The following is a 23,220-nucleotide window of genomic DNA, read 5'->3' as shown; positions in this document are numbered from 1 at the left end:
CCAAACATTGAAGACGTGTAAAATAAAAACGATACACGGCTAATTGATAAGATCAAATGATGATAGAACTGTCCTCTTAGTTTCCTAAAAATTTTTTTATAAGTGAAATAATATGTATTTAGTTAAATTTATCTATTTCTACTTTTTCTCGGTTTGGATTGAAAATAAAACTGTACTGTTACCAGCCAATGCTGTTAACTGACTTTTGGTATTTTCTGGTATATTCCAAAGTGCCAATCGTCAAGCGGCTGGCAACAGCGTGACCAGAGGCGCCGTCAAGAAATACCAGGCAAGAGCAACAGAGTTATTTTCATGGTGTGCGTTCACTTTACGCGAACGCGAGTAATTGAAATTTCAATCCGCCAACGAACGGTTCGTGCGCGCTGCTCCGCTGCGAGTTTCTTGTACCTCCGTGCCTCCGCAAAGCAAAACAAAAAAAAATTAAAGCCTGGCCAAAATCTGCGAGCCGTTTTTCGCATAAAACCCTTTCTGAAACGAGCAAGAGGAGGAAGAAGAAGTTGTGGAGGAGTTCTTCGGAGAGAACGGTACTTAACTGGCGAAATACCGAAAATAACAAAAACAAAAACATAACCAGCAGCAGCAGCAACAGCATCACACATACATACACACGCGGGAATTTTTCGGGCCTCTCTTTGAGCGCGTGTGTGTGTTTGTGTTGCAGTTGCATAGTTTTTGCTTCTTTACTTCTTTTAATTCATTTGTGTTTTTGTTGTTGTTGGTCTGTACTGGAATCTTGTCTCCTTCTCCCTCTCTGTCGCTCTCCCGCGCGCAACGTATTCCGCTGAATTATTTTGAAGCGTGTGTTTTATCACAAAACTACAATTTTTTTTGGTTCTGTGCAGTTGAGATTTGAATTGTTCGTCCCTCAAAAAAAAAATAACAAGCTACCATTGAAAATAATAGCCAATCAAACGAAGGATTAAATAAAGCCAAAAATCGAAAGAAGATTCGATCTTCAAACACACTAACACCACAAACCCCCACACACACACACACACAAAATGTTCACCGAAAAGGGAATTTTTCCCATTGGCGACGGACTTTTGGATGTGGACGCCGATCGGCTGAAGGGACTCCTCGTCTCGTGTCCCGACATCAACGAGATCTACGAGGTGGAACAGACGCCGTTTGCCAGGTGAGTTTTTAGTTTTCAGTATTCAGTTTTGAGTTTCGCAGTATTATTCTCCTTTTCCCTTGCCAAAAATCCAACCGAAAATAAGAAGCACAAAAAACAAGTTTCTCGCATCTCCACACGGAGAAAAAATCAGCTAGAAATATAGAAGTTAACTTTTATTTTGGGGGAAATCCTTGTCAGAACCATAGATACAGTCCACATCGCAGATACAATCTACATATTTCAAAAGAAAATTGTTTTTAAAACAAGGAATTTTAATGATTTGAACCTATTTATTAATTAATTTATACATATTGGAATCTGTTGTTGCTCGTGTAATTTATATTTTTTGTTAAGCTCGATTCCTATCTTAGTGATATGAGTGAGTTTCTTTTTATCTTTTTCGTATCATACTATTTTCAAAACTTATCCAAAGCCCATGCTTGAAATGAATTTGTAAATACTTAGAACCTAAACTTATTTTGCGATTTCAATTGAAGGTAACTACCTCAAAATCACACCCAAAATCAGCGAATTGATCATCGTTTCATATATATGTAAATTTTTCTTTTTGTGTTAAAGCAGCTGCCAAATACAATAAAAAATAAAAGCGAAATCCCAAAACCACCGAAACAAAGCTAAAAATGTTAAAGAAAGTCAGTGGCGAGTCTGTTTTATTTTTCTGAAAAACTTCTGCGTCTCAAAACTTGTTTTATTTACTTTTTTCTTCTTTCTTGCGACTCGCCTGTGTGTGTGAGCTTCTACTCAACACACACACATTGACATGTGAACGGGAGACAAAAAGAGAGTTTTGTGTGGATAACGGCACAGTGGTTTTCTTTTTTTATAAATATCGAAAGATTTAAAAAATAATATGTATCTATTCAGTGCGATTGGGTTTTGAAAATAACTCTGTACCCTAATTTCAAGAATTTCTACCCTATTTCTGGAGGAGCGTTTGAAAATACGTTTGAAATGCTAAATACTACACACATATTTTCATCAGTAAGTTACGAGAATTTTCAAAAAGAATTTGCTAGGTTCGTTTTTTAATTGGTCAGTCTCGCGATTGTCTTTCCTGTTCACTGTGTATGTATCAAGAGATTTAAGTTCATTTACTTACCTGATTTCGGCTCAAGAGTTCTGCCTTTCAGTTTATTATTCGGAATTTTAGATTTGTCCTACCACTGTGCACCTCGTTCTGCTTCCTCCTCTTCTTGGGTTTCTTTGCCTGCTTCCCTCTTCCGCATCTTCCTCCCTCTTCACTCATCTGCCTCATTCTGCTCCCTGCCTTTTCTCCCTTTTTCTCACTTCTCCAAAGAGCAGCTGTTACCGTTTGCTGGCGAACTGACCCTCATGCACCATCTCTTTCTACGTCCCTCAGGTCCTCTCTTTCTCCCACCATATGGTTGTAACATCACTAACTCTTTCTGCCAAATAGTCCTCTCCTTGTCTCGAGTGCCCTTTGACCACCTCTATTTTCAGCTGCATTTGCATTTTGTAGCCGTTTTCATTATAATTTTTTCGCTCTGCGCCGTGCTTTTGCCTCATTAGTTTTGCATTTCATCGTTTCTTTAATGTTCTTCAGACTCCGCCACCCACAACACCCACACGCTCTTTTCTCCCTACGAAGGTCGCTTGCTTTCGTGCTGCCGGGGACCCCATCTATCATCATATTACCCCCATTCATTGATAAGCATTGTTATCAACCAAAAAAAAATAAATAAATATAAAAAAATTTAATAATAAAACCTAAATACCTATCGACGTTTTTGAGTTTCGTAAGCAGCCAGCAGTCAGGCGTATGAAATTCAATTCTCAAATCGTAATTCTTATCAGGGAGCCGACTCCCCTAAGTGTTTGCTGTAAAAACAAAAACGCAGTGTAAACCATATATGAAATGGGGAAATATTTGTCAAAAGTGGGTAAGGAAATATGTATAATCATTTAAAGGCGTACGTATCTCACTAATATGAAACGATCGCAACAATTAACTGTAGTTTTCTAATTTAGTTGTTTGCCAAAATTTAATGGATTCAAATTTGTTATAATAAATGCAACTTTCTCATAAATGTTATGGTTTGCTATTTGTTGTTGATCACTTTGTAGTCTTCAAATTTCTCTATTTTATAACAGATTTGATTTTGCTAATGTACCTTTATTATGTTTTATTTAATGTTTTATTTTATACCATTCGTTTTGTATCTTTTCACTCATAATTTCGATGTTTTCCTATCAAAAATCAAAATTCTTTGGCCCGTATTTTATATTTAATTTTTTCAGCATTTTATAATGCAACTCCCTTGGAATTCCGATGCCAAAATTGCCTTATTTAGCAGAAGCAAATGTTCTGCCGCAGACGGGTTATTTTTCCATGGTAATAGTGAGCTTTTTCTTCTTTTATATTTTGTTAACCATTTCGTTTTAGTTTCTCATGATTCTCTGGTTCCGTATTCGCTCAGTACCAACTTGTTGCTGCGTTTGCTTTCGTTTCGCGTTTTGTCTTCACTTTGTTCAATTCATTTTACTGTGTCTCATACTTTTTATTATTTTTTTGGGTCGTTTGATGGTTTATCAACGCATTATTTTTAAACGTTTTGCCGAAGAAATGCGTTCTGTAGGCTGCTAAAAAAGCTTTATTTGGTATAAGTCGCAAAGAGATAAGGAAAGCCAGGTGATGGTGATTTTATGGAGGGGAACTCTTTTTTTATCGCTCGTTTGCAGTGCGATAAATATCATTATTTGCGAGCAGAAAATCTTACGCAGAAAAGGGATTTAGTTCAAAGTGGAGCAGTAGAAGAGAATAGGACACGTTAAGACTTAACTTTGTTGTGACAGATTTACTGGTAAATTGGGGTATAAATATAGCATAATTGATACATTCATCACCAGCAGACAAATACAATGTAGTTGGTAAACGAGTGGCACATATTTAGCGTATTTAAATGAACCCCCATGTCACAATGTATTTTGCACCCAAAAGAAAAAGAAAACGAAATGAAAAAAGTTTAACCCTAATGACCAGTGAAATATAAGAAACCTGCCAAAATCGAAACATTTGACAATTGCAAGCCGTCGATCAATGCGAGTGGCAAATGAAGGAGGGGAGGTGGATCGAGGGGGGATTCCTGATTTCTGCAAGCCGGAATGCCAAAAAATGTTGGCCAATTGGGCGACGCACATATACAATGTTTCTTATAACTTTTGAGCTGTGCATAATTGGACTTGGATGGATGGGATGATGATGTATGGAAAAATAAAAAACCAACTTTATGCCGCTGCTGTTGCTGGCTTATGGCCCAATTTATATGGTAACAAAAATTGAAGAAAAAGAAATACAAATTGACAGCGAGACAAATGAAGTTGTGGACACCGGAGTTTGAGATTTGGTTGCTGGTTTCTCAGTTGTCTTTTTGGCCGTGTTTGCCCGTTTGGCTATTTGGTTGTTTAGTTGTTGGACTGTTGTGGCTGCCACAAGACTTCACAAAGCCCACTTGACTTCAGCATTGGCACATTGTCCAGTTTTTTCGGAGCCCGGAGTTTGGCCTTTCAATTGGAAATTAGGACGCATTTTGTGGGCAGTCGAACGCTTGCATAATGGAAATTTTATTCAATCTTTTTGTGCAAAAATATAGTGTGTGTACATATGTGGAACTCCGATTTTTGGCAGGGAATACGAATCAATAATAAATAACAATAATTACAATTCAATCAAAGCTCGCACACGAGGAAAGTCGCACCTTTGGTAGGCCTTTTCTTACGTTGGATTGAGCTTGGGATATTGGCCCATTTATTATTCACATGCCTGAAAATTGCATATTTATAGTCTGAGCAAATTCCAACTCGGCTAACATTAGTTTCTTTATTTACGGAATGAAGTTCCTCAATTACAATTGAAATTCAGAACAACCACTATTCCACCGAGTGTGAAAAGTTGCGCAGATGGACTTACCCACTGAAAAGTGAATTTTCCCCAATGCTTTTGGCCCGTTTTCTGAGACCTAACATAACCTCAAAGAGTGTGACTGACGTCACAGGGAAAATCAACCCCCAGAATCCCTACCAAAGCCAAGAAAAACCAGGGATAATGGAAAGGTGGTGGAGCAGGCCGCCCACACAATAACAAATACATACCCAAACAGCTGATAGATGACTTTGGGCTCATTCTCTCACCATTGGTGGCCTGCCCTATGTTTTTTGCCTCTGGACTCACAAAGAAATTTGTGCGTGGGCGAGGTTCAGCCCCAGGAAAATAATATAAAAGCCTATTTATTACAGCCGCCCTTCTGCAGCGCCTGAACATCATTTATTCGCCAGTCGAAGTTTTCTGGTAATCTTAGACGCGGCCCAAAGGGGAATAAATATCGATTATATTATGGGGCTTGGGCTGAGATGAGAGTAGGGTGCCCAGGTTGGGATGTGCCTATCGCACACATCTTTGTGTCCTTAAATGGCTGGAGGACCCATTGAAAAAGTCAACAGGACTTGAGATACGCCATGTATGTGGGAAACAAGATATGGGGGTAGTTAGAGGAGAGACTTTCTTATAAAAGGGGAAACAATTTGCAGTAATAATACAACTTATTCTGCATAATATGAATAGGTTTAGTTTCTCTGGAAATCATTTCTCTTTGGATATTTCAATTATTCCTATTTGTTTATCTGCATTTGTGCTGGTTTGTGTTAATGCATTTGTTTATGTGCTCAAACGTACGCATTAAAATTCAACTTTAACTGCCCGCTGATGCCCACCCACATTAACCCATTGGGGCCGTTGCTCCCTTTCGTTTTGCCGTTTTCTTTATTTGCAAATTAATTTTTCAAATTGCCTTTTTGGCTAATTAAGCGAAACCAAGTCGAGACACCCACGCTGCCAATAATTTATTGCCTCGCATTGATACAGTTTTGATTATCGCTTTTATGGCCTGCAAAATTGAAGAAGAACTGTCGATGATGAGTTCATTTTAATTGAGTTTTTCAATATGCCCAACCGAGTGGCTCTTGCCAAGTTCTTTGGGGGGAGTGTCAGTCAGCACTCAGCAGTCAACAGTCGACAGTCGAAGTGGGAATGTTGGGGTAGTTTACTGGGAATGCGACCTTGGCTTTGTATTGGGGAATGATGGAAATTTCAGTTCTGAAAACACTCGATGAAAACCAAACACTATTCAGACCAAAACAGACAAATTTCCATGGTGAATACACAGCAAATGGTGGTGCTTGGTTTTAAGATACTAGTGTAATTATTTTATAATAAAACGCACCCACTTCAGGAAGCGAAAGCATCAACACTTTTGCGTTCGAAAACAAGAAAAAATTGTGTTTTCTTCAGATAATTACCGCGTTGACAACTCCGAAGAAAAACAATTGAAGACTGAAGAAAGACTGGAAGATAATAAAAGGCAAGCGAGAAGACAAGATATCGAGAGAAGACGCCGAAGAGCCGGAGCTAGATATGTAGAAAGAGACAAAAATAATCACAAGCAAAGCTTGAAGAAAGTGCAATCAACATATTTGCTGCTGTTACAGGGCACGTTCAATATAGTGAACCATTCAATGTTAAGGGAGTTTGCATTCATTTACAAAAGTAGCTTACAGTTGTATTTGCAACACAAATTCTTAGCATTGCACAACGTATTTGCGTTGACTCTTTAGAGGGTCCACTGTGGCACAGTGAAAATAGGGGTAAAATGCGGCAGCAAAAACGTGAGAGGCAGATATCAGAAAAACAAAAGCTGCTTATCAAAAGAAATGCAAGAAAATATGTGTTTCTGTAAACATTTCCTTGTTGTCAACAGTAAACTTCACTGGGTGGAAAAATCCAGGAGGGATGTTCAAAAACCTTACCCCAAAAACGAACAACTAAAACCGAAAGGACAATAAAATGGATGACGAAACATAAAATTAGAGGAGAAATGTTAGCAGCTCCAAAGTTGCTTCCAAAAATAAATCGTGATGTCGACAACCCTGGACATTGACATTAAATAAATGGGCATGGATTGCAACCCTTGGCATGTGGAAATGGAAAACCACCTACGCTCTCCCACCCTACCGCTCGTTTAATATTTGTTTTTCGGATCTTTCTGACAACTACAATGCACTGAGAAAAAGAGACTCAAGCTTGCGCCAATGAAACAAAATGAATAGTTCATGCAGACCGCCAAATCTAAATGTTAATCTTAGGATTTTCAATTAGAAGATTCCTTTCTGTGTGTGCAAAGTATTGTTTAGTGATCCATTTCCCACTCCATGTGATATGTGTTTGTGCCCGCTGCATTGAACTTTAATTGCTCCCATAAAACCCCCTGCCACAGTGCCGCCCAACGCCCCTGGCTCTTTCCTTTTGTTGATAAAGCTGCAGCTGCATTTAATGAGGTTTTTGGCTGTCATTTCGATGGGCATGGGGATGGGGATGGGTGTGGGCCAGGGGGATGGTTGCTAAGGGGGAGTAGGGGAGGTGCAGGGCCAGGGGCAGGGGCAGGGTCATTGACAGGGTGACTAAGTCATGCTGACAGCTCAATGTGAACTATGCCCAAATGGCACGACAATTTGGCAAAAGGTAAACAGAAGAGGGTGATCAATGGAGGAGGGTTGCAGCCATTGAGCCTAATGGTTAGCCACAAATGGTTAGCCATGAAAATTAGGAAATGGAATTTAGCCAAACCTCGGCGTTTAAGTTCTGCAAATATAGTTCATAGCTTATCCCATCGAGCGAATGTCAAGGACAACTCGAAAACTTCCTTTTAGCCTAATGATTTCGTTTGGTTTTTTGTATTTTGCGCACAGCTTATTATTAGCTTTTGTTCATGTTGTTTGGCTTGGTTTTTCGGCTTCAGTTGCTTTGGTGTTGAGCAATTTTTAGGCAATTTTTTTTCCATTTCCATTTCCGCTTGACGCGCTGTTAGCTGGCCTTTAACCTTTTGGTTATGAATTCTTTGTTACCCCACTGTTTTTAACGTATTTTATATATATGTATATAAGTTTTTAACTGCCTTTTTGTGGTTAGTTGACTTCATGCAAGGCCGTGCAAAGCCAACGAGTTTGAATGTGCAGTGACCTTGACAGGGGGACGATACCCCCTCCCTATCAATTGAGTGCTGGTTCTTGCAGATTTTAGGTCCGCATATAGTTCATTACATCAAGTTGGTATTGCAAAAGAGTTGCCTTCATGTCTCGTGATTACAGCACCTTTTTTTTTCGTAACACTTGTACGGACCAGAGGAATTTTATCTAGGCACATAAACAACATACCTTGGCTGGGTGGCTTTTGGGTGGGTGAGTGGGTGGCTGGTGTTTTCCCCCTCCCCCGACTACTATCTGCCCCCGTTTACCCACCGCTTTATCGTCGCTTCCCTTTGTCTCCGTCTTCTGTGAGAATGATAAGATAATAAAATGCGACTCCGCAACGCGAGACATTTTTCGAATAATTTATTCGCTGACTTGTGAATGCAGAGTGAGAAACGCTGCAGACTCTAAAATATCTAAGAGGAATATAAATATTCCTGTATTATAATGGCTTGCTTTTCAAACCCACTGCTGAATATTTCTCTCTGTAGCCGGTCAGCTTATATTTCTGCTCTACATTTCTATATATATGTTTGTATAAATGGTTCTCGTGCACTTGAGTCGCATTTTCACGTACAAAGCCCGTGCGCTTTCCCATTTTCCTGCCGCCTAACCTTCACCCTCCGCCCTCTCGCGTTTCCATGGCTCACAATTCCTAATTCTTTGGCTCAATGACGCATTTCATTGGGGGGAAAACAATTTGGTTCTTGTCTCTGTTGTATTATTTTTTTAAGCATTTTTTTTTTCTTGAGCCATGCCAAATGCAAAAGTCCAAATAAAAAGCCGTGGCCTGTTGACATTGACATGGCCATGGGCAACAAAAGGAGTCATTTTTTGGCTTTATATTTTTTTTCGTTTTCCTTTTTTCTGCGGGGGATGTCGAGAAAGGAACAAAAGTTGGCACTGGATTCGTTTTGAAAAGTTCAAAAGTGAAGGGAGCTTGGGACGTATTTCTTTGTCCGTCAAATGGAACCTGACTCACATGGGTACTTGAAAATGGAGAAAAATACAAATAAATGGATTGTTCGTTGGCATTCGTTTTAAGGAATATTAGCTTTTATTAATATACTTAATACTTACTTAATATACTTAATTCCATATACCTCGTCAAATATAATGGTAAATCTCATTCAGTTCAGCCAGCACTTTGTTAGCTTTTGATTACAGATTTCCACTTTTCCAAGCACTTTTTAGAGAACTAGTTCGGTTTGCTGACTGCACAGCGGATGATGCAAGTTAGTTGTTTCGTGCGGTGTTATTCAATCGCCGACAACAAAGTTGTGTTGCGCATGAGAAAACAAATTTCCATATGACGAAGAGGGGACTTTGATCGGAACGGTACGGAACGGAGCTTAAGGGCTCTACTATATCTCCCTGTTTTCGTATTTAGTCCAGTTCAGTTCAGTTGATAAGGTGCGGTGATAGTAGAAACAGGACGGGCGTTGATAATGAAACTGGCAATTTGACATTGGCTTGATCGAGGAAAAACTACGAAGCTAATCAAGCGATTAATCGATCAATCAACTGACACTGAAATTAATGAGCCGCACACACACGAATGGAAAGCAATCGAAACGATAGACCGACCGATATATGTACATATACATATATTCCAACTATATAGAGTTCAATTCCAAAATTGGCCAGGCACAAAGGTGACAATGAGGCGGGCTTTTAATTTAAAGCTAACAAAATGCATTGGATTGGGATGACGCACGATGGCGGCGGGGAGATCGAAACATTTCCGCGGAATTAATTATATCTGGAAAAAAAAATAATGGGAAGCTGTCTCTGAAAATGCATTCGAGTGACTAACAAACCACCAAACAAAAAAAGAGAAAGATATAAGTCCCGGCACAAGTGCAATGCCAAAATGGCATTGGGCCAAGCCGTGAAAAAGAGAAATAGAATAGAAATAAATCAAGAGAAATAGAAATAGAAACTAAACCTCGTGCCCCAAAGCACAGAAAAAGGTACAAACAAAATCTGAAACAGAATTGGAAGCCAGCAAAAAGCCAAGTTTATGGTCAAGTTGTACCCTTACTTTTGGCATTCACTTTGGATTTGATTTTTCTGCGCTTTTCACATTTTCATTTTGTTACCCTCAAGAGCAGCGGGAAAAACTGTACCCATCCGATATCTAATCGATGGTCAGGGCAATTAGTCTGCTTATCGCTAAAGCAACAAAAAACGCTGCCCGATAATAATATGAAAACAAGCACTCTAAAAATGCTATACCACATTTATATTTGCAGTGCTTTTTACAGACGATAGGTGTCAGGTGAAAATATAGGGGTCAGTTTATAAGGGATAAGCAAAAAGTACCGAGAATTCAATATAATTCATAACCTTTATGTGTGAGAAACATATAAAATGTAATCCCAAAGACATTCTATTTTATTTACTTGATTATCTACTTGAATGCTTAAGAAATTATAAAAAAAGAATAATATTTTCTGGTATTACATTCTGTAATGCTTTCGATTACTTATCGATTATATCGATACCTTATTTGGGTTAGTAAATAGTTTCTTAACAAATGTTTTAGTGCACAGCAGCAACCACTCAAAGTTCTAATGAGCAGCTGTCGTGCGCAAAATACTTATCAGCAATTAATTCGAAAAAGACAATTTAAGCTGCCCTACCCAAACAGCCGACCACAAAAAATGATGACTAATTTTAAAATGCTAACGGTGCAATCTGACGACGAAATTTCCGCACTTCACGCTCGAAAAAAGTACAACAAAACAAAAAAAAATAATAATACAAAAAAAGGAAAGAAAAAAGCTGGCAAAGCCAATTTACCGTTGCATCAGAAGCCGCTAACAACAACAGTAACAACTACAACAGCAAATGAAATTGTCTAATTGCCGAAGCAACAGGGCAGCAACTTTTGGACAACTTTTGGTCAACACGGCGTATGCGCAACATTTTTAACCAAGCAATGAAAACAGTTTACGTGATTTGCGTGAACAATTGTTGAGCAAAAAACCCACGAAAAAGTGCACTTTAAAAAATCAGACGTTAGAAATCCCGATTCTGTTGTTATAAGAAGAGGTAAATAAACTTCTTCTTACTTGTGGGCCCTCTCTTGCTCTGCCTTCCTTTTTTTTTGGTTGTTACCAACTTTTCCCTGCCACCCACCTTTTTTAGTTGCCTTTTCTGTCCGTTCTTGCGACTTGTTTATATACCCTTTAAAAGGGTATTTCAGATATGTTGGAAACGAAACATTTCTATGCTTACCAATCATTAAAACTCAAAGATATAAATATCAAAATACATACATATATTTCTTGAATTATCCAGGGTGTGTAATCTTCATCTAACTGAAGCCAACTCCATTTCTTATTTGTTATAATTTTCGTATGCTTATGTTAATTTTTCGCTGAACAACAATACACAAAAACAAAAATTGTTGGCAAAAAACGTGACATCGTTTTGGGACTTCAAAATTGGTTTGCTGCTGTTGCTGTTGCTGTTGTCTCTTGTTGAAGGCTTTAACCCATGTTGACCCTGCTCCCTCTCGCTCTTTATATCTATCCCTTTCTCCGTCTCCCTTCTTTCACTCACCTTTTGCCTTGTGTGTTGCCACACACTGAAAATGGCAACGATATTTGTATCTTTTTTAACTCTTTTTTTTTTGTACCGCTTCGGGGGCTTGACAAATTTGAAATTTTAATTTTTACGGTTTTTATTACGAGTTTTTTCGGGGGTTTTATGGGAAATTGTTGCTGCAATTGCTTTACATCTGAAACGGATTTTTGGTTAGTACTTATTTAGTTGGGATTGCGAAATGATTATCATTAGGATTTTTTCCAACCCATATTAAGAACTTCTCCTACCGTTTAATATTCAACTGGCTTTGATTATCTAATACTGAATATTCCCTGATTCGAATTCCTTCGTACATATATTGTAGTCAAGATTGCATTTACATTTGCTTATTTATGGCCACACTTTGTGCGAATTCCTTTGGCTGGCAATATATTTTTTTCGCTCCCATTGAAATGAACTCTACATTCATTCATTGATAATTCGCGCACTCATTCACTCTTAACCCCTTACGAAACAGAGGAAAACAAAACAACAGTGCCCACATGTGTGGAAATTTGTTTCACTTTTTAATTAGTTATATATCTCTTGGGTTGTTTTTTTTCCTTTGGCTTTTCGTTTTATAATTCTGTTTTCTGTATTTTTTTTCATATTAAATTAATCGAGAATTATTTTGCAATTGTTGCGTAGTTTTCTGGTTGCATTTTCTTCTCTTGGCCGATGTAATTGCTTTAATTGTTATTCAAGAAATGCGCCGACTGCCCGTTTTCCCTCGATTCCGCGATTCGCGATTCTCGATGAAATTTGCCCACCAACAGAGACAATTAATGGCTTATGGCTTATTTTGCAATTTGTTATAATTGAGTGAGTGCAATATGCAATTGCGATAGATCGTGCGTTGGGGGCGTGGAGGGGTTAAGCGGCATTCGGTATTCGCTTCAAGGCGACATTTGCTTGACTGTTGCTAAGAAAACCTGACAAATTGTGCGCGTGGAATTGACATGATTCGATACCTTAATGCTCTATAATTTCAAATAGTATTCTTATTAATTCAAAATGACGACTACTGCAATCTCTAAACCTTTTGAATCGCGCCTTATATAACGCATTAAGATATTAAATAACCATTATATAACTTTTGAGTAATAGCAATACCCTTTTTTTTCGGAAAACAAAGAAAAAATTTCCTGAAAGGCTAGAAACCTCAATATATTATCATATAAAAAGGGCATACCAAAATTCAGATCGGTTAGCTAACTGAATCGCAAGTTACCCATAGAACCAACGATGAAAGACCGAAAAAGTCTTCTCAAAGCACACACACACCACACACACACTGACACCCCGCACACTCACTCACGCACGTTCCGCACTATAAACGACCTGGCATGTCAAGTATACAAATTGCAGAAAAAAAAGAGAGAACAGAATAGAGTCAAGAACGGATTGCGGAGGAGAGATCAGACCAACCGCACCCGCAAGTAAAATACAAAACAATATTGTAAAATGCAAGAAAAAAAAAAACATTAAAAAAACATAACGAGGAATGCAGGAAAAGGCAAATCAAATCAAATGGACAAACCAAAGGAATGCGGCTTTAACGATCATGAAAGAGCGAGACGGGCTGATGGTGAGAGAGGGAGCGTGAGAGAGGGAGGGAGGGGGTCTGAAGATGCTGTCAAGGTCGTTGGTGTTCGCCTTGAAACCAACAACAAGAGCAACAACAGCAGAGATGCAGCGAATGGAACTGCCAAGAAAACTGGTCAGTCTGCAAGAAGATGCAACCAAGCAAAGCACAAGAAGAGCGGAGAATCGGAGATGGCATCATGCCGTCTCTTTCTCGGCTTCTTGTTAACCCTCTCTTATCCAAACCATTGTTCTTTGAAGACGCAAAAAACATAAAAAGTAATAATAATACGGCGAACGCCAAAAAGTACTTGACTAATTAGCAAGCACCACGAAAAATGCTCATGATCATGATGCGAAGTTGATGTTGATGGATCCCCCAAAAAGACTGTCCGCTAAATCACAACCCAAACAAATCTGACAACTGGCAACGTCTTCCACCGCAGCCTCCCTTTACATAATTTGCACGCTTCAAAGATTTTCGAGCTGAAAGGGTTTTTTGAACCTCTCCCTAAAAACTGAAAAACAAAATTAAAGCGATCCATTAACAACAGTTCAATGGACTGGGAAACTGGGAAAGAACAAGGCCACCTTATGGGTATTTAAATATACGAAGAGTGAAGAGCTGAAACTATAAAGCTATAACTTTAGATTCTACTAAACCATCTATGGAATTTGTTTGGCTCGGACATAATTGGTTACAATAACTTTCAAAGGCCTCTAGGTCAATTTTTATGCACCTTTTTGCCATTAACCATAGTACTTTTTGTACATCATTAAAGATTGCAGCCTTCCGTTTTCCTTCCGCGCTTCCCCGTCTCTCCACCTGCTGATGTTGAATAATTAAATGACATTTATTATCCTTAGCTAACCAGCTTGAAGGTCTCTTTGTGATTGGATAACTTGAAAAATGCTTAATATTTTCGCATTTTTCGCTGGCATTGTTTGAGGCTCCTCTTTTGTTGGGCTTAGGTTTTTTCCTCATTTCATTTTTTATTGTGTTTTTTCTTTCCTTAAAAGGTAATTAACACTCAACCACGTTAATTTGTTTTTAATTATTGAGATTTATTGATTTTTCACACATTTCGGCCAAGCCTTGAACTTTTGAACTTTTGTGGAGTTTATATATGTATATATTTTTTTAATTTGACTGGGGTTGGCGTCTTGCTATATGTTTTGTTCAATTTGTTAGGAAACCAACCTTACCAACAATCGAATGAGATATATCTCCCGAACTCGAACTTCATGTGCTTTATTCTGACTTGCCTGTGGCGTTTTTAAAAATAACTCGGCAAACGAAAATAAAAATCATAATAATAACATCGTAACCACATGGAGAGAATCGTATTTATAGATTTTTTACGGAGGAGGAACATGCAGCTTTGGGTGTGGAATTTTCTGGCCAGTGTTATTTTTTTTAATATGTTCATTCTATTTCTTTTCTTTTCATTTTGTTTGTTTCTTTTGGCATAAATTAAAATTTTTATTGTTTGAAGCAGCGAGAACTTCTCACATCCCATATATGATGGGGCATTTTTACTATTTAAATATTATTGTTATTGCTTCTCCATCTTTTGGTGATTTCCTTCATTGTTCGCTCTAAAAATAATGTATATTCCTTTGTTTACTTGCAGGTAAGAGATGCCAAGATAATTGTTATTGTTATGATAACTATTTAAATTGACGGGCCATGGCTAAGCCGCGGAATTCCTGTGTAAGTGGGAAAAGTTCTAAATTTAGAGTAGGCTCTCAACGGGAATTTGAATTGGATCTTTAATAATAGCTCGTATGTATAATCTTGATAAGCCGATCCATTGCCAAGATATCCCATAATTTGCAAAAAATATCGACCAATGAATGATCAACTGCAGCAATCACAGCGATCGGAGCAGAGATTGCCTAATTAATCGTGATGGCGGACAAGTAAACAAGGATCGAATCACACAAATCACAAATAGGAATTGTGTATGGATGTCAGTTCGCCTCAAGATCAACGATCATTTCGATCGGAGTTCGTTATTCCGTTTTCCCCCTCGAAGACAAGTTCTGCGCTCTGTTTTTCCCCCCATTTACGAGGAGCACACTTTTCCAGGTTATAAACTTCAAACTGTGAAGGGCCTTGCATAATTTGTGCCTCGTACAACCTGTAAGCCAGCTGCTCTCTCGAGATGAAAATGCCATGAAAAGGCGGTGAGGGGAAAATGGGGGAAATCCGGAGACAGCGCGAGATCGGCAAAGCATGAAAAGATGATGAACAAGTTCTGGATGAGGCCAGAAGAGGGGAATGGAAAGTCCCAAGTCAGAAAGCCGGAATCATAGAGTCGAGTCGAGTTGAGTTGAGTTGAGTTGAGTTGAGTCGGTCGGTGGGAAGTCAAAGCACTTTAGAGCACTTTGAACTTTTACAGTACACGACTCTATATCTCTCATATAGCGTAATGTGTGCAGCATGGGTATATGTGTTTGTAAAACAAATTGTGGGCAACACAGATGGGAGACGGTCGGAATGGAGTCCCAGTTGGTTAATGAATAGGAAAGAATTCTACAAATAAATAAATAAATGCTGTGGAAAGCAAACGGAAAACGGTAAATTATCATCTATTTGAACTTATTACACAATTGAAATCTTTCGTTTTGGTCGCAGGGTATTTAGAAGGCTTCTTTAAAATACGAATTTAATTGGTGAAAATGTTGGATACAAATTCAACTGGCCTTAAAATAGACCAGACCAGTTAACATTCGTGTAGAGATAGAAATACAATATTTTGTATATTAATAACTATTATAATAGTGATTATAAAACCGAAGTGTATTGATTCTTCGTTAACCTTTATTCACGAATTTCCCCCAACCGAAGTTATTCTTTCTCTTTTGCCTATATCTTGATTCGATTTGTTGAAATTGTAAAGAAACTCAACGGTAATTGATTGAAGAGAAAGAGCGGATGATGACGCCGATGATGATGATGATGATGATAGTTAGTTGCTTGAATCGATCGATCGATCAGTTTAGGGCATCGAGTATAATTTCTTTAACCTTAACATTGTTTGCCGATCGCTGATTGATTCCCAGTCAGCCAGTCCAACGACTTGTTGTCCAGTCATGCAGAACGGAATACCCCCAAAACCCCACAAAGAAAAAAAAAAAAAAATAATAAAACCAAAATACATAAATAAAGAGACCGACTCGTCGTCGCGAAGCTCTTCTCCAATTGTTAAGCACCTCTAATTGCGAAAAGCCCGGCAACAGAAAATAAAACTGTTTTCAGTTGGACCGAGGCAATTTTTTTTTTTTTTTTTTTGTATTTTTGGGAAAGGTTTATTAGTCGAGCGCGTGAGACATTTGTCAAGATGTGCGTGTTTTAGAAGGTAAAGGGGGGGCGGACCGGACCGTAGAGGTAAATTACTCACAAAAGTTCAATGTCAAGATTTTCGTTCACTTTTTCGAAAAGTTTAATGAACTTTTTCCCCTCACTGAGCACTTACAACCAAATAAATAGCGACAAGAAAAGCCCGAAAAATGTGATTAATTTTTAAATGGAATGATTTTTGATCGATTCATGTAATTTTGAAGGTTTTTGAAGGCTTTACATTATCTGATTATGAAAATGTTGTTTTAATCGATTTAAATTTCAATTTAAAGATAGCTAGTTGCAGAACACATATCTGTTGGAATTCCTCAACTTGTTGATAGCAATTATTTACTAACTGATAAAAAGCATATTTATGCGCCTTAAAGAATTTGCTCATCTGGGAGATAGAAGATTGTAGGAAAAGTTTTCAGCTTGGTTTGAGAAGCTAATTAAGGCGAACTATGAACGAGTTTCTTTTTATTTGTCAGAAAAGCAGCCGAAATATGTGAGCAAACAGAGCAACCGATACAGATACAGATACAGATAGACAGATACAGGCATACAGATGCAGATACCACAGATACAAATATGGATAGACAGAGATACACACACGCCAAAGATACTTTTTGTTTGGGACCAAGTCTCCAACTCCAATTTGGCGCCGCATTTTGCCGTTAGTCATGCACACACGTATACAAATGTATACATAAATATATATACATATATATGTATATATATATATCTATATAAAGCTCGCCGATCAGCGGACAAATATTTCAACTTGAAATACAAAAACTTCTTGGAAAACATTGGCAGATAGATACACACAGATACACATAAATGCCAACTCAGCAAATACTCTTAAAAGTATTTTATTTTTCGAGCCAGTTTCAGGTTTACTTTGTTGTATATCAAAAACTGGCGGGGCAGAGGCGATATATGGCTATATGGCTATATAGCGATATGGAGAGAACTGAACTGAACCGAGCTGAACTGTTTGCGACTGTTGTGCGACTTGGAAACGACCTTTGCAGGCATTTTTGTTATTGTGGCCAATACCTCATTTTGTTGCCATGTCCAAAAGTGGGCGGCAAAGAGACAAAATCGAGGCAAAACCAGATCAGATCTTAGCCAAACCGATTGGATCGCTCAGCAGATACTACTCACTGAATTGCAGACTAGGCCAAGTCAAAGCTCACTTGTCTGGCCAGAGTAAATCACAACTGACTAGATAGTTTAGTTATAAATCAGAAAATTATGTAAAGCCTGCAGTTGTGCGAATGGTAATGGTTTCACAAGTCATTTTTGCGGATTCATGTCGTAGACAGAATTAAGGAATTCGGGCAATAATATTTGTTAATTACATAGGTAGATTAACTGAATTCGGTAGATTTATTTATTAGGTAAATGATACCATTAGCATTTTAACTTTTGAGACTACAAATTTACCACCTTAATGAAACGACTCACAAGTTTTACGGCACTCAATGTTGCGGCTCCTTTTTTGCATCCGGCTGGAGATCATGATCACCATCATCATTATCGTCATTGTCACACTCATCCAAAACTGTCACATTAACTTTGATGAGGTGGTGTGGTGGTGTAAGATCGGCGGAGTGGTGTGCAGACCAGAGATCGGAGACCGAAGACCGAAGACTGGAGAGCCACCGAAAGTAATCGTCGCTTGGAAAAGTGCAGGCGAAAACTGAAAGAAGAAATTGTATATACATATATACTTTTTTTTTCTCTCTATTGCTTTTCTTTTAACTTTCACCTGATGCCGGCGACAGCCCAGCGGCAAAAGACGCTAGCAAAACGCACGCCGCTCGCGCGCAGCATTAGAAGTGATCATGATTGCGATTATGATCGTGATCGTGGCCATGATCATGATCATGATTATGAACATGATGGAGTTGTGCCGCGAAGAAATTAACGCACACACGCACGCTGAAATGTCACCGCATAAATAAAAGGAGAGTAATACAAATAATAATAATAAAAACAACGCGCAACGAAATTGTGGCAAGTAAATGGAACTGTGTTGGAAAGTTTTCGATATGTCGCCCATATATGGAAAGGTAATCCAATCCCAGCGGCGATATGTGAGCCCAAGTGAAGGTTTTCCGCCCCCTTCAACGCATTTCAATTTTCCAATTTCATGACAATGACCTCTGCGTAATAACATCTTATGGTTCAAACTATTTGATTGTATAAAATCTCTGAATTCAAATTACGCGATGACTTAAAGCCACACAACAAATACCATTGACTCGATTGTAATTAATCAAACAAACGTATCCCAAATTGGAGGATACTTTATGGGGGGTGCTGTAAAAAGCGAATCCCTTTGAAAGAGAAAAATCTTTTGGCAAGGCCAACTCTGGCATATCTCAGTGTGGTGTTGACCTGCTTTTGCTTTAAATTTACCCCACTCCCCGCATTTCAAACTGCGTTATCTTTTGCCATGGCACACTGACTGAAGAGTACAGACTGAAGACTGCGGACCGAAGACTGTAGTCTGTAGACTGTAAACTGTAGACCGGAGACTTGAAGACTTGAAGACCGGCACATAAACCAACCATTACCGCCATTAAGGCAGCAACAACAACAGAAAGCGCTTGCAGAGAATCGTAAAAAATAACAAAAAAACAATCGTAAACTAAGAAAACAACAAAGCAATGTTCGTTTTGTGGCTCCGAAGATTTCGCACATGCAAACAAATTGCAAGTAACACACACATGCATATACACATGACCGCGAGTGTGTGCAACCACCAACTGACCTTAGCACTCGACACATCGCACACAACATCCAACATCCGAGCAGCAATAATATAGTGACTGCTAGCGAAAGATGCAGTGAAGACTGCGGAATGAAGAATGGAGAATGAACTTCGCACAATGGCGTCTTGTTAACCATTTTGCGTGGAAATACCCTAGCTGCAAAGTGGGTGTTGAGGTGTATAGCGTAAACACATTCTAGTACTCAATAATTGCAAAACCCAATTTCAAGAAAACAAAAATAAAACCTAATTCTTCATGTCCAACATCAACAAGAAAAAACAAAGAATTCACGGAATCTTGAGTGATTGTTAATACTCCCTTTGATTGCTAGTTTTAAAACGCCAACATTTGTTTGCAATTTGCATAAATGTTTATTTCTTTCCAGGGTATTTAAGACAACGTTCTTGCAAAGTCTCGTGTTTATTTTTGTTTGCATTTTTCGATGTTGACTTGCTGACTGACTGCTCCACACGAAAAGTTGATTTTATTTCTTACCATCGTTCCCTTCCTGTCGCACATTCGCCGTCCCGCTCGCTTCTTGTAAACAAAAGACCGTTAATTGACATAGAATTTTTTGGTTTATGCCGCTGACGTGAATACACAAACTTCTCGGTCGAAATAATTTCCATAAAGTTCCGTCGTCAGCGGTCATATACCTAAATAATTTCTCCTTTTTTTTTTTTTTTTTTTTGTTATTTTCTTCCTTTTGTAGTTTAAAACAAAAGCAGTTTGTCTATCGCAGTTCAATAGCCTCTTGAACTGTCAACTTGGAGGTTTTGAACTCGAGGCAAAAGTGCCCAAGTGCCCCATTGTAACCTTTCTGTTGTCATTTTTGGTCAGAGGGGGAAAAGGCAAATACGAATCGACCCAAATTGATGTGTGGGAAATCAGCTGATTGCCCAAGAACACGATGGTGCATTTGAGTGGGACTCCACAGGTGGGCTTAGGATATGGGGGACTGAAAAATGGTCGGTGGACACTCTAATGATGAATGGACGATAATTTTATAGTTTACCATCCTAGTTCTATCAAATCATATTATTATGGAAATAGAAAAACAACCACGCACAATTAGTTGGTATAGGGAACTCTTTCAGAATGCGAGTCATGTAAATCCTTTCTTAAACAACTCAATTTGACATCTTGCCTTATTTAAACGAAATTAAACGAAATTTGTTTTGCGAGCAAAGAAACACAAGTTAAATGATGATTGATTCCCATCCATTAATTACATGGATGCAGATTTCTTGATAAACATCGGCATCAACTCATCAACAGCATCAATCGGCATTATCATCATCTGTCATCGTTTCAGGGGATCGTCGTCCCCTTCCACCTGCCATCTCCTCCTGCAATGCAGCATTTTAAAGCGGGGCAATCGCAATTGAAATGTTGCGTTAATTGTGACTAATTAGTCATCAATACAGCATAGAAAATAATTAAAAGATACGTCTATATAAGAGCAGGAAACTTGAAGAGATTGACGCGAGAACGACTGAGCGACTGAACAACTGAACAACCGACCGACCGATCGACCGAATGAATCAATCAGCACAAACGAGTTTACATTGACCTTTGTCAAACAACAACTGCAACTGCAACAAAACAAAACAAAACAAAAAAGTTTTTAAAACACAATGGCAACTACAGATAGTTCTAAGATAATCATGTGTGCTCGAAGGTGAAGGGGGAGTTGCCATAATCATTATAATAAGAAGACGGCCATAACAATAACTTTTTATATCTTATGAAAATGAACTTGAAAACTTATTTATATTGCATCTCTGCTCTTAGTCATTATGGAGCAATTAAAAAGAATATATTAAGTAAAAAAGAGGTAGAAAATAAAGAAAAAAAAAACAACATTCGGGGCGTGGGTGTTGAGCTCTATCTGCACAGATACTCGTACTTCCAGATTTCCGCTCCATTACTCACCCAGGGATCCATTTGGCGCAACGGCAATAACCATCAATTATCGTCTGTCAATTGCGAGTCTTGTAATGTGTATCTCAGCGATACAGATACATGGCACCGCCGCCACCGCCATCGCCATCGCCTGCCATTAGATATATTGATAGATTTTTTATTGCAAAACTTTATTATTCATAATTAATTGATTTTGCATTTTGCCCGCACTGCCGATCGACTGCTGCTAGTTTACTGCTCATTATAAGGATCCCAGGCGATTGCATAATCAAAAATATCGATTTTTACTTTTGTTTGCTTGCCGTTTGTGAAAGGTATACCCCACTACAATACACTATGCCATACGGCACTCAATGGGGGATTGTTGGTAACCGATACAGATTCGGATCGGATCGGATCGGATCTGGTTCGCAAAGAGTTCAACAAACCGTTTGGAATTCAAATCTATTGACCCAAAAACCACTCACAATACATATTTGCAATAAATGGCAATTGAAAAACGATTTCAAAAAAACATAAACACAAAAAAGCTAGCCATAAGGTTCAACAGAAAAACAAAAGTGCCAAATCGCAATGCAATATCATTAAGCAAACAATGAGCAATCAGTGGAGGAAAGTTCAATTCCAGGCCAAGGCCAAAATCAGCAGGAAGAAAATTAAGGTACTAGGGGCCGATGAAGCGAAAGGGCTAAAAAAGTGGGACAAGGCCAAGACAATTTACGGAATTGCCAATCAAAGGAAAGATCAATGAGTGGGAGGCAGGAAATGGACAGCAAAAATATTTATCAACTGTCAATGAAGCATTATACTTCTCATAATGTAAGGCTAAGTGCTTGAAATTGGAGAAGAGACTTGTTGAATACTAGTAGAAATATTTCAATAGTCAATGTGTAGTAATTGTATTTGGTTAGTATAGACAAAGTGATCTGTCAAAAATTATAGCCAAATTATAAACATGGTTTTCTTAACACTCTTCTTTTCGCCCCCTTTTTAATTTCACACATTGCGTATACGCAGCATGTGCCGCCTTTGGCATTAACGGAAAAAAAGCCACAACAACAAAGGCATTTTTATGGACTACCTTGAACGACCTTGCCGCCGTTTAGGCGCCCGCTAAACAAACTTGGTCAAAATGCATTAACAAAATCGAAATACACCGAAACCAAAACAAAAACCGCACGAGAGTCGCGCTTAACATTTTTTTAGCCTTTTCGTTTCGTTTCGTGTCGTTTCGTTTGGATTTTTGATTTGGGTTCGATCTGAGTGTGTGGCTTGTGCACCTGTGTATACATCATATCTTCATCTATGTACGAGTATGGCTACATTTGTATCTGACTATTTCATTATTATTCGGTTACGCATTGGTGTTGTTGGTTGGTTCGCTGCTGGTGGCTGCTACCACTTTTTAGGCCTTTTCCAGCGATCTTTTTTGTGAACCTGTGTGGGCTGCACTTTGGTCAGAAACTTTTGTGACGATGATATGGTGTCATCATTGACACCACAGCACCAAAAATCCAGCCATAAAATACGAAATCAAATAAAATAAAATAAAACAAAATCAAGACGTCCAACAGTCGCCGACGCCCACGGAGGTTTGACTCATGGATTTTCGATTTTCGATTTTCGACCAGGCCTACAACCGTCCTTGTTAACGTCTATCAGAAAAAACCTACAATTTCTCTGCAGACACAATACCCGTAATTTCAGCCAGCTCTACACATTATTCAAATGACAATTTATTTACAGAAAAATAGGCGTTAAATTAACAACAGACTTAACGGTTTGCG

At 38.5% G+C, this 23,220-nt stretch overlaps 1 protein-coding gene across 2 annotated transcripts in view; it reads left to right on the top strand.

Annotated features, from left to right (window-relative positions):
* The first annotated feature begins 256 nt into the window (after positions 1-256).
* Positions 257-23,220, top strand: part of LOC6551367 (death-associated protein kinase related) — a 56,062-nt gene continuing 33,098 nt past the window's right edge. The window contains exons 1-2 of one of the 2 annotated variants that reach the window (XM_015155418.2): positions 257-545; positions 864-1,156. In XM_015155418.2, coding sequence (XP_015010904.1) covers positions 1,023-1,156 — 134 coding nt within the window. In that variant the 5' untranslated portion in view covers positions 257-545; positions 864-1,022. Of the gene's footprint in view, positions 1,157-23,220 lie in introns of both variants that reach the window. The other variant, XM_015155419.2, reaches the window with a different exon arrangement.

This window comes from Drosophila erecta, unplaced genomic scaffold, assembly GCF_003286155.1.
Source record: "Drosophila erecta strain 14021-0224.00,06,07 unplaced genomic scaffold, DereRS2 tig00000279-arrow-arrow-pilon, whole genome shotgun sequence".
NCBI lineage: Eukaryota > Metazoa > Arthropoda > Insecta > Diptera > Drosophilidae > Drosophila > Drosophila erecta.
The sequence above is the reverse complement of the archived record's forward strand: the minus strand, read 5'-3'. Positions and strand labels throughout refer to the sequence as shown.